The sequence below is a fragment of the Agelaius phoeniceus genome, chromosome 3 (assembly GCF_051311805.1).
Source record: "Agelaius phoeniceus isolate bAgePho1 chromosome 3, bAgePho1.hap1, whole genome shotgun sequence".
In the NCBI taxonomy this organism is placed as follows: domain Eukaryota; kingdom Metazoa; phylum Chordata; class Aves; order Passeriformes; family Icteridae; genus Agelaius; species Agelaius phoeniceus.
The window spans coordinates 70,822,845-70,836,501 of NC_135267.1; the positions used below are offsets into that span (position 1 = coordinate 70,822,845).

At 41.6% G+C, this 13,657-nt stretch overlaps 1 protein-coding gene across 3 annotated transcripts in view; it reads right to left on the reverse strand.

Moving 5' to 3' along the window:
- MTR (5-methyltetrahydrofolate-homocysteine methyltransferase) overlaps nucleotides 1-13,304 on the reverse strand; it is a 51,085-nt gene extending 37,781 nt beyond the window's left edge. Inside the window, exons 1-7 of one of the 3 annotated variants that reach the window (XM_077175566.1) lie at nucleotides 13,091-13,304; nucleotides 6,645-6,859; nucleotides 4,092-4,181; nucleotides 3,179-3,248; nucleotides 2,001-2,093; nucleotides 1,805-1,911; nucleotides 430-489 (exon numbers count right to left, since the gene is read on the reverse strand). In XM_077175566.1, coding sequence (XP_077031681.1) covers nucleotides 430-489; nucleotides 1,805-1,911; nucleotides 2,001-2,093; nucleotides 3,179-3,248; nucleotides 4,092-4,181; nucleotides 6,645-6,859; nucleotides 13,091-13,112 — 657 coding nt within the window. In that variant the 5' untranslated portion in view covers nucleotides 13,113-13,304. Of the gene's footprint in view, nucleotides 1-429; nucleotides 490-1,804; nucleotides 1,912-2,000; nucleotides 2,094-3,178; nucleotides 3,249-4,091; nucleotides 4,182-6,644; nucleotides 6,860-12,895; nucleotides 12,914-13,090 lie in introns of those variants that run through there. The other 2 variants (XM_077175564.1, XM_077175565.1) reach the window with 2 other exon arrangements.
- Between the last annotated feature and the right edge of the window lie 353 nt (nucleotides 13,305-13,657).

Consider the following 13,657-nt stretch of genomic DNA (forward strand, 5'->3'; position numbering starts at 1 on the left):
TTCATGAGCAGCAACTATCAGAAAAAGAATATGGAGTAAGACAGACTTTTCTGACTTCAAATGGCCACTCGTTCTACTTGAAAATATGTCAGAATTTGCTTAATTTCCTCCTTGAAGCACTGGTTCCTATCGCCCTCAAGACAGCAGGCCTGAAAAAAACTCCATGATTAGATCTTTTCTTGTGGAAATACACAGAATGAATGCACACTGGGATAAAGTCATTCCTTAGACTATGGTTTGATATGCTGAACAGAGCTATCCAAGGCTGATTTGACAAAACTATAAGAGGTTTTATTTTCACAATCATGTGGAAAAAAGTACATTTCCAATAAACTCATTACCTTCACTTCAAAGCAGTTTAATCAACTGCCATCTCAGCTAGTTCACAAATGAAGCTTAAGGATATGTAAAATATTGAAATATACTTACAAATATGGGCCGGGAAGCATACTCTTCCTCAAACAACATCTGGAGTGCAAAAAGAGCTGCCTACAGAAGAATATGTTGCAAAACATTAATGATGTTTTGAGAGTTCTTCAGATTGTTCATTTATTTTTGTTTCTATGGGATTGATGCCCTTTTTATTTATTTATTTATTCTATGGCTGTTTATGCAACTTGCTAGCTCATACTGCCTGCCAGAAGTTACTACACTCAGTAAGTTTTACCCTTACCCCCAGCATCTTCCAGATGTTCCACAACACATACTCTTTTGGTAACGAGTAGAAAGGAAGTATCACAGGGAAACCAAGTAAGACCAAGACTACCCTGAAACCCAAATCACATCAGCATGTGGTTCCCTCTCTCATCTGCAGCACAATCCCCACCCCAAATATGGTTGTATGTACTCTTCCCAGTACACATTCACTGCCCTTGAGTCTGGTTAGACACGTAGTTTCCAAAGGGTTCCAACCACCACAAATTTTACAGTAAGAGCTGCAAATGTCTCCTCTGAAGGTCCTGAAAATGTCCTCCCTCCTCAGGGTAAGAAAGTCACCCCTTAGCATTATGTGAAGCCTACAGGCTCCTAGGCAAACGTGCCCTTAGCATTATGTGAAGCCTACAGGCTCCTAGGCAAACCTCCACGATGACTGGTCAGATCTGCAAATGGCAAGTGATGTCACTGCACATGTTATTCAGCCTGTGGCAAAAACCTAAAGAAACACTGTGTAACACATCCAGCCACTTTTCCCCATAAAATCGTAAGACAGTTTTAAGTACCCTAACAACTTCACCCCCTGTGCTGAGCAGTTATTAGATAAAGAAAGAGGTGTTAAAATCCCATGAATTGTGGCATATTTCAACATTTTATTCCTTCTATTTCACCCTTCTAATCTTCTATTCCAAATTGTTCTTTCTTAAAACTGATGGCAGAGTTCTCCCCCAAAAGACACCTTTTAATAGAACTGCCTTACAAGCCTTCCCACACCTGAAACCAGATTCACTGGACATTCCCTCTCCAGTGGGCATCACAAGCATCCCTTGGACAGACATGCTTACAATGAAAAATACAATCAGAAGTATTTGGAGATGATGAGCAATACAGTAGAGCTTCTGGGAATAAGAGGACAGCTGGCACAGACAGCCAGAAAGATACAAATGGCACATATTAAGCGAAACCTTCTGGGAAAGGCTGATTAAAAACCATCTTCTCAAATTCTACCCACTTGCTATCAACTGAAGAGTCTTTTCATATATTTAGGAAACAGTAGCTGATAGCTCAAAGAATATTATCCTGAATTTCCTTAGGTAGTAGACCAAATACTTACATTAGTCTGGTAGGGTTTTTTCCCCAGAAGTCTCACCTTAGCATTGGCGGTGTCAAATATGGTTTCCACCAGTAAGATGTCAACTCCTCCATCCAAAAGTCCTTTGGCTTGCTCTGTATAGGCTTCAACTAGTTCATCAAAAGCTGTAAAACAGGAATGATAACTTCATCTGGAGAAAAACCTTTCAAGACTACTGCCTAAGTCAAATAACTTGATGGTTATAAATACTTACTTATGTTCCTGTAATCTGGTCTCTCCACAGATGGTGACACAGAGAGTGTTCTGTTTGTTGGACCCATGGCTCCAGCAACATATCTCCTAATTCCTAGACCAAGACACAGGAGGGGAAAAAAACCCTAAATTATTTACCTCTGGCTTTACCGTGACAGTCAATGTAAAATACCTCAGAGGACACCAAGGCATACATATCATTCAAGGATGAAGAACTATAAAACAGGAAACTCTTGTCTCAAATCTAGAGTTTAGTCAGCACAGGATCATCCAGCACAGCTGACTTTTTTTGTTTCAATCCAACAGAATGTCCAATATATACTCACAGGACAGAAGAACATTTCTGAAAAGGTCAGCTATCTCAATTAATTTTTCTTCTAAGAATCATTTGTCTCTAACACAAGAAACTTCATTTAATTACTCTAAATGCACAGCATAGAACTGTTCTGGCATTTTTCACTACATAACCTTATTTGAATATTCTGGCATGTGTCATAAAAGCCCCACTCTTTAAAAGCATGTTCCAAATCTTACTTTTTTATTGCATACTATGAATCACATCAGCAAGGTGCTATCTAAACAGCAGCAGCACTGTTAGCCTGAAATACAGTTTGATTGTAGAATACAAGCAGAAATGAGTCTAGAAAGACAGCATCGTTTACAGCAGTGTAAAGGAGCTCTAACCCTTCTCACATAATGCCTGGAAGGCATCTGTACAAATGAAATGAAAATACTAAGATTATTAGTTGCCAAATAAAGTTAAACTACTAGACAAACACTAGGATTAACTGGTAATTCACATTTACCTACAATCAGCTATTCTAGTTCTGGAGTACAAAGACTTCTGCTGTACAAATCTAAGGAACTTCTAACAGTCCCTGCTGAATTTACTTTCTCTAAAACACATCTGAAGATGTATATCACCTGCAGTCTATACCAGGCAGGCACAGAACAGCTGTGCTGAACACCTTAAGGACCAGATCCTTCAAACATAATGAAATTAGTGTGATATAAACAGAGATATGAAATTGCTGTTACTGTGCATAACTTGCAAACATGCACAGTATCATTTTATGTCCCCATAATGTAAACCATCAAGTTATCCTCTAGTTAGTGACATTTCAAAGACGGCAGCATTGTCAAAACTACAAACAAGTAAAAAGTTAAAATAATACTAACCTGTCTGAGCAGTTACAGTGTCTGCTGCTTTTCTGGCCACCTGTGCAGAGACTCTGTTTAATCGATATGCCTGCAACAATTACAGAAAATTACTGAGCAACCTTTCGTTCAGTCCAGGGTAACTCATCCTCAAAGAAACATGACACTTGCATCCAGCAGCTTGAAGTACACTCCAAAGGTGCCAAGCCACACAAGTACGTATCAGCACTATCAAGAGGCTTCAAAAGGAACAGCTCAATACATCTCAGCAACAAAGTTACATGGCAGGCTCATCCTGCACATGCCCAGCCTACAGCTGCTAATCATAAAATTTCATTCTTTAAGGTAGTAAATAAATCCTGCTGAGATCAACAGAAGCTGAAAGACAGGACTTTGATGACAAAATTAGCCTACTCTTAAGTCCACTTTTTATTCAAGTAGTGTATTTCCAAGTATTTACTTTCACATATTTCCCATATAATATTTACTTTCCATATTTCACATAGACTTCTCAAAACAATACATAACAAAGAATAGGCACAATAAATGCAAACTAGAAAGGACTTCTACATACACCAGCACAAACAACACATAAGAAATATCCAGGAAAAAAGCAGTTCCATTGTGGCATTGGTAAGTTAGAATGACTGAAGCAAAACATCCCTGTTCACAGAACTGAGAGATTCTACGAATGCTCAAACAAAATCTAGGACTCATTATTATTGCCTGTACCTCTGCCAACAAGAAGCACACTATGTCTGTGACACAGCAAGTGCAATGTCCACAGCAGCAGAAAGGAGCTACAATCCCATCAAATGGCTCAAGAGGCAGCATGCAGCCAAGAGGCACAACACCAATGAGTCCTGGGACTAAGCTAATCTTGGCTGCAAGCACATAATTAATATTTAATGTGTAAATAGTTAAGCATTCTTACCAAATGCTCAAGGCCGTAGTCAGCCTGTGCAACTCGGGTGCTGCTGAAAGTGTTGGTTTCAATGATGTCAGCGCCTGACAGCAAGTATTCCTGCAAGACACGAAAGAAACAAAGCCTGAGCTATGGAATGCAAGTAACCCAACTACTTTGTCTCATCCAGTTGACAAAAGGTCACAAATAATTTCCCAATTCAAATCTGATCACACTTTAGAGGCTTTATTCAAAAGCAGAGGGCCAAAGCAGTAGAAGTGTTCCATGTAAACAATTTTCAGAATTTCAGTGCCAGTCACACTTTCTATTAACAAGTAACATTTATAGAGTCACCTCTGCCACTGGAGCACATTCTAGATTTCTGCACAGGGATATGGTCAGACACAGTCCAATCACCTTCAGCAAGCAAGGGCTGCTGTGGGCAGTCTCAGAAAAGGCCCAAATTAAACAACAGAAAAGATTAGAAAATGTAAAAGTTCTGAAGAGATTTGTACAGGACAAGAGCACACTGGGACCAAATAGAAGCTTAGGAGAATTATGTTTTATGCAGATCTCATTAAAAGTTTAACTAATGACAGAGATTCACAAAATATTTAAGACTTCTACTCCATTTTCGTTGTCTAATTCCCACTGAAGTAAACTGAAATCAGTGCAAACTTAAACAATTTTTCAGATTCTAGGCTGCATTTGTATAACCTTTATCAGTTGCCCTTTTCCCTAACTCATCTTTTTGATCCCTTTAAACCCTGGCATGACCATATTCAAGGAAATTAAAACACTTGCACTGCTAGTTAATCAAAAATGCTGATGCCACCATTAAACATAAACCTCTCAGATTTTCCTACAAGAAGCAGATGAACTCATTGAGTTCAACAGTGCAAAAAAAGTCTTGATCCAAATGACAGCTGAAAATAAATTTGTTTTAAAACATGTTTTGCTGCAAACAAATATGCTTTCTCTGAACTCCTCTTGAAAACACATAAAAATACCTACAAATAGAGATATGAAAATATACAAGCTCTTAAATGTCAATCAACAATATATTAATTTTCTGAAAATTATCTAAACATGTTAAATTATAAAAGCTCTCCAACTTTCCTGTCTACAAATACAGAAGGAAATAACATACTCAAAGCAGGAAGTTAATTTTTGCCTTTGAAAACACATCACATCTCTAACCTTTGAATCTGACTTTGCCAGCCAAGGCACAGCTAACATTTACTTTTTAAGCTACTGATATCTGTGAGATCTAACTCACTAGGTCATTTACAAAAAATAAAAAAATATAAAAACTCACCCAAACAAACAAACAAAACAAAAAAACCAAAATAAAAAACCTGAACAAAATATTTCTTTGTAGAAATATTTTCATCTATTATTGCAAGTTCCTTCTGTCCAGTTCTCAGAAGAAATAACCCCTGGTAGCTCTAAAATATGAAGTCACTACCCATTGCCCAGAAGGCCTCTGGCCCAATAGTTGCTGCAGGGATGGGGACCACAAAAGACAGGTTTTTCAACACTCCTCCTAAAGCACCTATAACTGGCCATTACAGAGATACCAACAAGTTATTTGGTTTGAATCAATACATATATTCTCAAGTCACATCAATATTGCTCTGCTAAACCTGCTAAATTCAACTGTTAAAGCAGCTTACATTATTAAAACCACAAACTATTATAAATTCCAAGATTCATGAGCACTACTGCTCAGTTGAATTCAATCTACAAATACTTCCTTCTGAAATTTTTATAGGTCGAAGTCTGATTCTTTCCAGCTCATCACTCTTAAAATCCAAAGAATGGCAGTTAAAACTTGAGTAAAAACTGTAGATTACTTTCCAAGTTTAACCAACATAAGCCAAATATGATTCTCATCAATGAAATACAGGCTTCAACTGAATAACAAATAGCTGCAACACCATTCAAGCATTCCAATTATTACAGTAAGACCTATGAATACCTGCAGCTCAATAAATAGACTTAGGAAGTTGTTTTTTAAAGTCTAATTGAAGACAGGAAAACAATGAAATCTGTTTGCAAATTCCTAATCACCAGAAGATTAGACTGTTTTATTCTGTGGGCCACACATTAATATTCTAGGGAAAAACAAGACTGTGGAAGCACATATACTCATTAACTACACAGGCCTGCTTCAGGCTGCCACATTTAACAGCCCTTCAATACACAATTATAGAAACACATCTAGAATTCAGATATGTCCTACTTAGATGCATCTCAAGTGCTAGCTGAGAACAAAAAGAGAAAATAAAAATGAAATAAAAAAGAATCTGCAATTAATAGAAATACATCAGGGACATAAGTCAAAAAGGGATTTAAAAATAGCACTGCTTGGGTGACATCAGAAACCAAGATAAAAATGCTGTGCTCACACAACCAGAACAGTCAAATCTGCTCATTCTTTTTCACATGGCTATCTAGCTCTCTCTTCCCTATCCCCAAAGGACAGTGGAGAGCCAGGAGCCTGTGGTACAGAAAATGGGAATGCAGAGGCCAAGCTCTCCCTCTTTCTCTTGTCAAGAGACAGAAACCAGAACCACCTACCTTGTGGATGTCACAGATTATATCAGGCTGAGTTATACTCAGAAGGTCATTATTGCCTTTCAAAGGCCTGGAATGATCTTTAAATTCATGCCCTCGGAAATCCTCTTCTGTCAGCGCATGTTGCTGGATCATGGTCCCCATACCCCCATCCAAAACCATTATCCGCTCCTGCAGAATAGATTCAATTTCATCTTGCACTCTTTTCTGGAGATCTGCTGGAAAAAGATAAACCCAATATTTAAGTCATTCTGAAATTCCCTATCTATACACATGGCCAACTTGAGTTCTTCCCATTCAAGAATAAAGTAATCCTCTACTGGAATCAGACAGTAACTGGTTTACTTCACCTGCAGCTCCAATCACCTGATGTGAGGTAACAGCTGCATCTATCTAAATACAATTAGGCTCAATTGGTCCTTTACCTAAGGACAGTCACCCACACAGGCAACCACAGAAAACATTAACATAAGTTCACAAGGGCAAACATGAAAATCTCTACATAAACTAGTTTCCAAAACTGAAAAGTGTTATAATTTCCACCCCAGCAATGTCTGAACAGCAATACAGAGCTGCCTCTTGGTACTAGACACCAGACTATAAGTGGTACACAAGCACAAAGCAGAAATTACTAAACTTCATTAAAAAAACAAACAAACAAACAAATACCCACATCTACTCTAATTGCCTATGTCATAATGAGAAAGAGAAATAAACTGAGCAAACAAAAACAATTTTTCAACTGAGTCCTAAATTCCCTCAGGATTACAGTAGTAAATGACAACTTGACAAACATCAAGATACGCCAACAGATAGTATCTGTTTATACAGGCTTTACTTTCTTTTGCACAAAAGTAACAAGATACTCTTTTCCTCCTAAGTAATGCCAGAGGAAAATAGATCAGGCAAATCACATGGTTAATTTTAAGACATTGAGCAGGGTAAATCTAACCATGACTGAAACAAAACACTGTAGACATTTCAGCACTATCATTAGAAATGAATATGCAGTACTGCTTCAAGATCCCAAACACAGCCCATCCCAAACATTAATAAAAAGCTTAATCTGAGGCATTAAGAAAACAAACAAAAAACCTAAACAAAAAACAAAAAAAAAAAACCAGTAAAACCTCCAAGACCACAGCAAAAGTAATTCTGCTTCTCCCCTTTAGAACATACACAGAATCATTTCAGAATGCAAACACACATACAGAATCACAGAGTGGATCAGGTTGGAAGGGACCACAGGGGGTCATCCATCCCAACCTCCCTGATCAGGCAGGGTCATCCTAGAGCGCATGGCACAGGATTGAGACCAGGCAGTTCTTAAACATCTCCACAGGGAGACTCCACAACCTCTCTGGACAACCTATTCCAGTGCTTGTTCACCCTCACAGTGAAGAAGTTCTTCCTCACATTCAGGTGGAACTTTCTGTGCATCAGTTTCTGCCTGTTGTCTCTTCTCCTGTTGGCTGGCACCATCAAAAATTGCTTGGATCCATCCTCCTGGTATCCCCCCTTTAGATACTTACAGGCATTGATAAGGTTGTACATATAGCAAAATAACCAAACAACCTCTTTACCAAGAATGCAAACTACAAGAGTAGGACCCCACAGATGTTTCACAAACATGTGAATGATGTGCTATTCCTCATCTGTTTCATTCATTCAGCTTCATTTTACTCTTAAAGACTTGTTTTGCGTTTAGGTTATGAACTATCATCCAAGCCCTTGTAAAAAAATGAATGATTTCCAAGGCACAAAAGCATCCACACGTCTCATTACAACATAACTTACTACTATACACAATGGTACTTAAAAATCACTGGCAACTGCTAACTGATTTGACTTTTCTTCCTTCTGCACTTGTGCAATGCATCTTCTGATGTTTTGACATCAGTACTGTTAAAAAAGCAATGTGCTGGAGAGAAGCTGAGGCCATGAGGAAAGCATTACAAGGTTACATTTATACCAACGCTGGAAAAACAGCTCGAAATCAGAAGTAGGCTCAGCATGAAGAGAAGCCAAAGAAAATGTGCTCTCTAACAAGTATGAAGCATTTGAAGGCAGATTAAAACACCAAAAAGTAAGCCACCCTTGCTTCAAGTTATAAGTTTTAACACCACACAGGCAGGCTCAGCAGGTTCTTACATAAGAGCTTAAATCTACTCACATTAAACCATCAAATTATTCATGAAAATAAAATTAATCCTTGAGCTAAAGGCTTTTAGAAGCAAGACACGAAAAACTGTATCTGAAAGTAGGTCTGCAGTGCAGAGTCCTAATGGAGTGTAACTCATGTGCTTCCAAGAGCCAGAGCCCAGTGAGACACACAGGCACTGAAGCTCACTGGTGCTTTAACAAGCCTCCTAAGCGAAATCCTTGGCCCTGAGAGCTGCATCCCAGGCAGCTGAGACAGGCCATTGGAGTCCTCCCAGAGCCAGTCCTGTTTTCCATAGGCTTTAACTTATGTGCATCCCAACTATCTCACCCACACTGAGAAGCAAAGATTTACCCTTTGGCTGAAATCCTGAACCTCACCCTGGTCCATCTTGTTTTCTCTACTGCTTGCCTCATGGAACAGAAGCAATGAGCAGCCTATGGTTTTCTGCTCATAGGAGCACAGATCCTGCCTCATTGCTGCAAGAGCCTTACTCTGAAGTTTCAGATCTGTGCTTCTTCAGCAGCATCTCAGAAAGTTGCAGGAAACAGGGTGGGAATCATGAGGGTGGCCATCAGTGCTTTACAGAGGGATGCAACAGCTCCAAGCCCACCAAAACCCAATTTACCTGTCCTGGCTATGGATAACAACAGACTCTTCTTCCAACAGGAGCATGCACTACTTGTCATGCCCTGGAATATTGATGGTGCAACTTCAAGCTGAAAGCAAAGTTTGCAGACAGGTCCAAAAACACTCCAGAAGTCAAAGAAGATGGATTCAAAAAGCCATGCTAGGAAGTGCTGAATTCCATCTTTGGAACAAAAGTAGGGAGGAAGCTGGGAGTCAGTTCTACCAACAAGTAGTTCTACCACAACCTTAATTCAGCATTCAGCTCAAGCAATTCCCCTCTCCAGCACAAACAGGGTATGACAGAATATTACAAAATGAAAGAAAAAAAATGTTTGGACAAATTCCTAAGCAGGGAAAAATCAGGTCAGCCTTTTCTTTTTTGCTGATTTTGCTTACGTACCCTGCTCTTACCGCTGCTCAGCCAGGAGCTGATGAAAATTTTGTTTAATGAAGGTTACTGGTGAGCTTTGGGAAATGGATATCCTTTTCCATTCAGAAGTGTCCAGGAAAATAAGCTGCTTCTCTTGCCATAAAAGAAACAGAAGGAAACCAGCAGCGGTAACAGGACCCAGGACCAATTACCTTGATTTTACACTCTACTGAAACTTAAAACATAGAGCCCATTACCACAGAGTGCTGTAGGGCTGGAACTAGTTTAGAGGACCAAACCAAATGAACAAAAATAACAGCACTGGCCTAAAAGTCAATGGGATACAGAATGCAAAATAAAAAATCCTAATTCCCAGCTTCACTTCCCCAAGGTAAACACTCTGTCTTGAAATCATATGAACAAGGGAATGACTTGTCTACAACAGAGAAATTATCTGAGTTACAAGAACTTCTACTCCTTGTAGAGTAGCTGTTCACCCCTACAGTCATTCACCAACAATTTTAAACTTCTCCCAACTGTAACCTTTCATTTTTCACAATGTAAGCAACTAAACAGTCAGGGAACAAGGCAAGACGATGTTCCTTCATCTCCTTATCCCAATTCAATCACATACAGACCACATGTGCAGAACTGAAGGGATGTGTGTTTTCCACAAGAAACAGGACTTCAAAGATTGCAATTTACTCTAAACCAAACTTTTGTGATGCTTGCAATGATTCTCAAAAGGTACTGCTTTTTATTATTGATGCACTTCCATTACAAATTTATTTTTAGTATAAAATAGTCTGGTATAGAAGTACTTTGAAGAGAATAAAGGATTACAAGTTGTTTCCAAAGCTCTTCTAAGGGAGCAAGCCAACTGTGACAGTATTAAAGTGTTTTCATCACATTAACGTGCCAGAACACAAGCTGAGGAACTATGCAGAGAGAGAGGCACTTACAGGACCCGCTGTTTCCTAGGCTGACCAGCTCCTCTCTTCACTGGAAACAGGGCCTCTCTATATTTGCACATCCAAATTCAACAAATCAGCATTCCCCCCAACAGCTCCAAGCACAAGTCTGCCCATCATTCAAAAAATTACTGTGCAGCATGCAGAATTTACAGTATTAGTACCTAGAAAGAATGCTCTTGCTATCAGCCTGCCACAGACAGCTCATGATAACTTCAGCATTATTTGCTACTCAATTAATTTAATTGTCTTCAACTGGATGCCCTCTGGCAACAATAAGAGCTTCATGAACTGTAGCAACAGATGTTACACAGGTCCTCTGCAACAGTGGGCAGCAGCGCCCTGTTGCTATGTTGTTACCCAGCCTATCCAAGGAGAGAAGTATTGGATCTTACCACTTCACCTTGGGCACTTATGTGCACCTTGCTAATACTTCCATGTCAGCAGCTGTCTTATGAACCATTCAGTTCTTACAGAACAGACAGACAAGATACTTACGTACCCAATGCATTTACAAAGTCAGCTTGAGAGGCAAACAACCACTACAAAAGTCACTGAATTTTCAGAATAGCAGTGCCCTGTTAGCTGTGCCCACTGTCTCTAGCTAAACATGCAAATCCTAGGTTTAGAAAGCTCCCTGTGTTAGAACCACAATTGTTCATCTTCTGACATTAAACTGTCCACAACAGATATTCATTATAGGCAGGACTCACAGGGAAACAGACCTGCATGGCCTCACTCTGGGGGACGCCCTGCCCCTCAAAGGCTCGTGAGGAACACTGTGCTCAGCTTCTCCATAACCCACTCCTGAACCCAGGTCCTTTGCCTCGCTGCCAGAGGACACACCACCACCTACTGCCTCATGCCTGCTCACTGGGGCTCCACAAATACCCCCGTCACCAATTTGTGCTTCTATGCAGAACTTCTCTCCCACTGCCACCGCTTCTCAAGCTGCTGCCACAACACCTTCACACTTTCCATTTCAGCCAAACCCATTCGGATCTGCAGCAGGGCAGTCACTAGCCCACAGCTGGACCCCAAGTGGCACGAGAGAAAGGGCAGGGCAGGTCATTTCAACATCCTCTTTGCCAGAGGAACCTGGAGAAACCTCCGGCCATAGAAGCTGGCTGTGGAGTGGGTGCCGAGCAGGACTGCAGGCCTGTTTTCACATGCCAAGGGATGCAGCCCGAGCTGAAGCACAAGCTCAGCACCAGGCACTCCCTCATGAGTATTGTTACAGATGGATAATGACATGATTGGCTCTCACAATTAAGGGATAACTATTGTGTGAATATTAAGAAAAGCTTTAGTGATGTATAGTTATGTTATTGTAGTTTAGATGTCCTCTGTTTTCCCCATAGTGCCCTTTTCCCCCTGTATTGTGACCATCAGACAGCCGGGGTTGTCTAGGTCAGGTAAAAAGAAGGGGGGGACACACGGGACAGTTGGGAATGGAAAAGCTTGTTGCTTAAGGGGTGGCAACACCTCATCTCCAATCAAGTTACAGGAAAGCAGTCTCCACCGATAAATGGCAAGGAAGAGCTGACTGACAGACTTTGGGAGGGGCCAGGGCTGGCGGATGCACCGCCCAGGGGTATAAAAGACTCAGCATCCATCTTGAAGAAAACGGGCCACGTGGTACCCACGAGAGTTTCCAGCACTACGAATTTTTCCTTATATAGTCCTTTTGTTGTATTTTTGTCAAGGTTTAATAAACCTTTTTAAATTTTCAAAGTGAGCAGTTGCTTCTCACAAGTATTAAAAGGGGAAGTTCTTGGGATCTCTGCTGGCCGCAGCACCAGTGAAAGCAGCCACTGACAGACCAGTCCATTTTAAAACACCAACGCCAATTAGGAGCTGTACTTTTACTTATCCTCCCCATCCAACGACTTCTGTTTAACCCGTGAAATGACACTTTTGACTTAAGAGTCCCGAGCATCTGGAGCACACCCAGCCCCTCCCACCCAGCTACTCTCCCGGCATAGCTACGCCGCTGGACGGGTCGCTGCGGGTACCCTGGAGGTCCCTCCCAGCCCCTCCCTGGCAGGATGCAGCTGCTCCAAGGGGCCGGCACCAAAAAGCGCCCTCACTCATTCTTTGTCTCACTCACTCACTCACTCACTCACTCACTCCCGACACGCCACACGCAGCTTCTGCAGAAAAGTTACACGCGGTGCGTAAGTGCCGCCCCTGCCTGCACCCAGCCGCGGGCAGCACCAGGGAATGTGAAGGGCGGGCGCGGCCGCCGCCCCCTCACAGCCCGCCCGGCCGCCCCCGCCGCGGTGCCCCCGCGCCCCCCGGCGCTCGCGGCCGTTACCCGTCGGCCCCGTGGGAGCCATCGCTGCTGCCGAGACGTCACCGCCCGCGGCCGGGGGCCCGCGCGCCGCCCGTGACGCACGAGCTCCGCCCCGAGCGCGGGGCAGGCAGCGCGCGCTGCCCCTGGCGTGAGGGCCGCGGCGGGCGTCTGTCGTTCCTGGCCGATAGACAGACAGAGAGACAGATACACAAACAAACCCAGGCGACGCCTTAAATGCCCCGGGGGGAGGGATGATTTTGGAGCCAGGCCGAGTTCAGTAAAATTGAGTTGTCTCTCATGGCGAGGAGAAGCGGGGCGGGGATGTGGTGTAGGGGGATGATTCTTTCAAACTCAAGCAAATGTGCTGCCACTAGAGACGAATGTAGTGTTGGGAGGAGGCTTGTAAATAAGCCTTAGGGAAGCTGGAAGCCGGACATGGCAGTGATGTATGGATGCACGTTACTGTCATGTAAACCTGGAAGCAAAATTATACTAAAGAAATCAAATTTAAGTCACAGTTTTCTTGACAGATAAAAAAACCAAATTAAATGTGACATATTTTTACACAAGAGTTTGACTTTTGGTGGT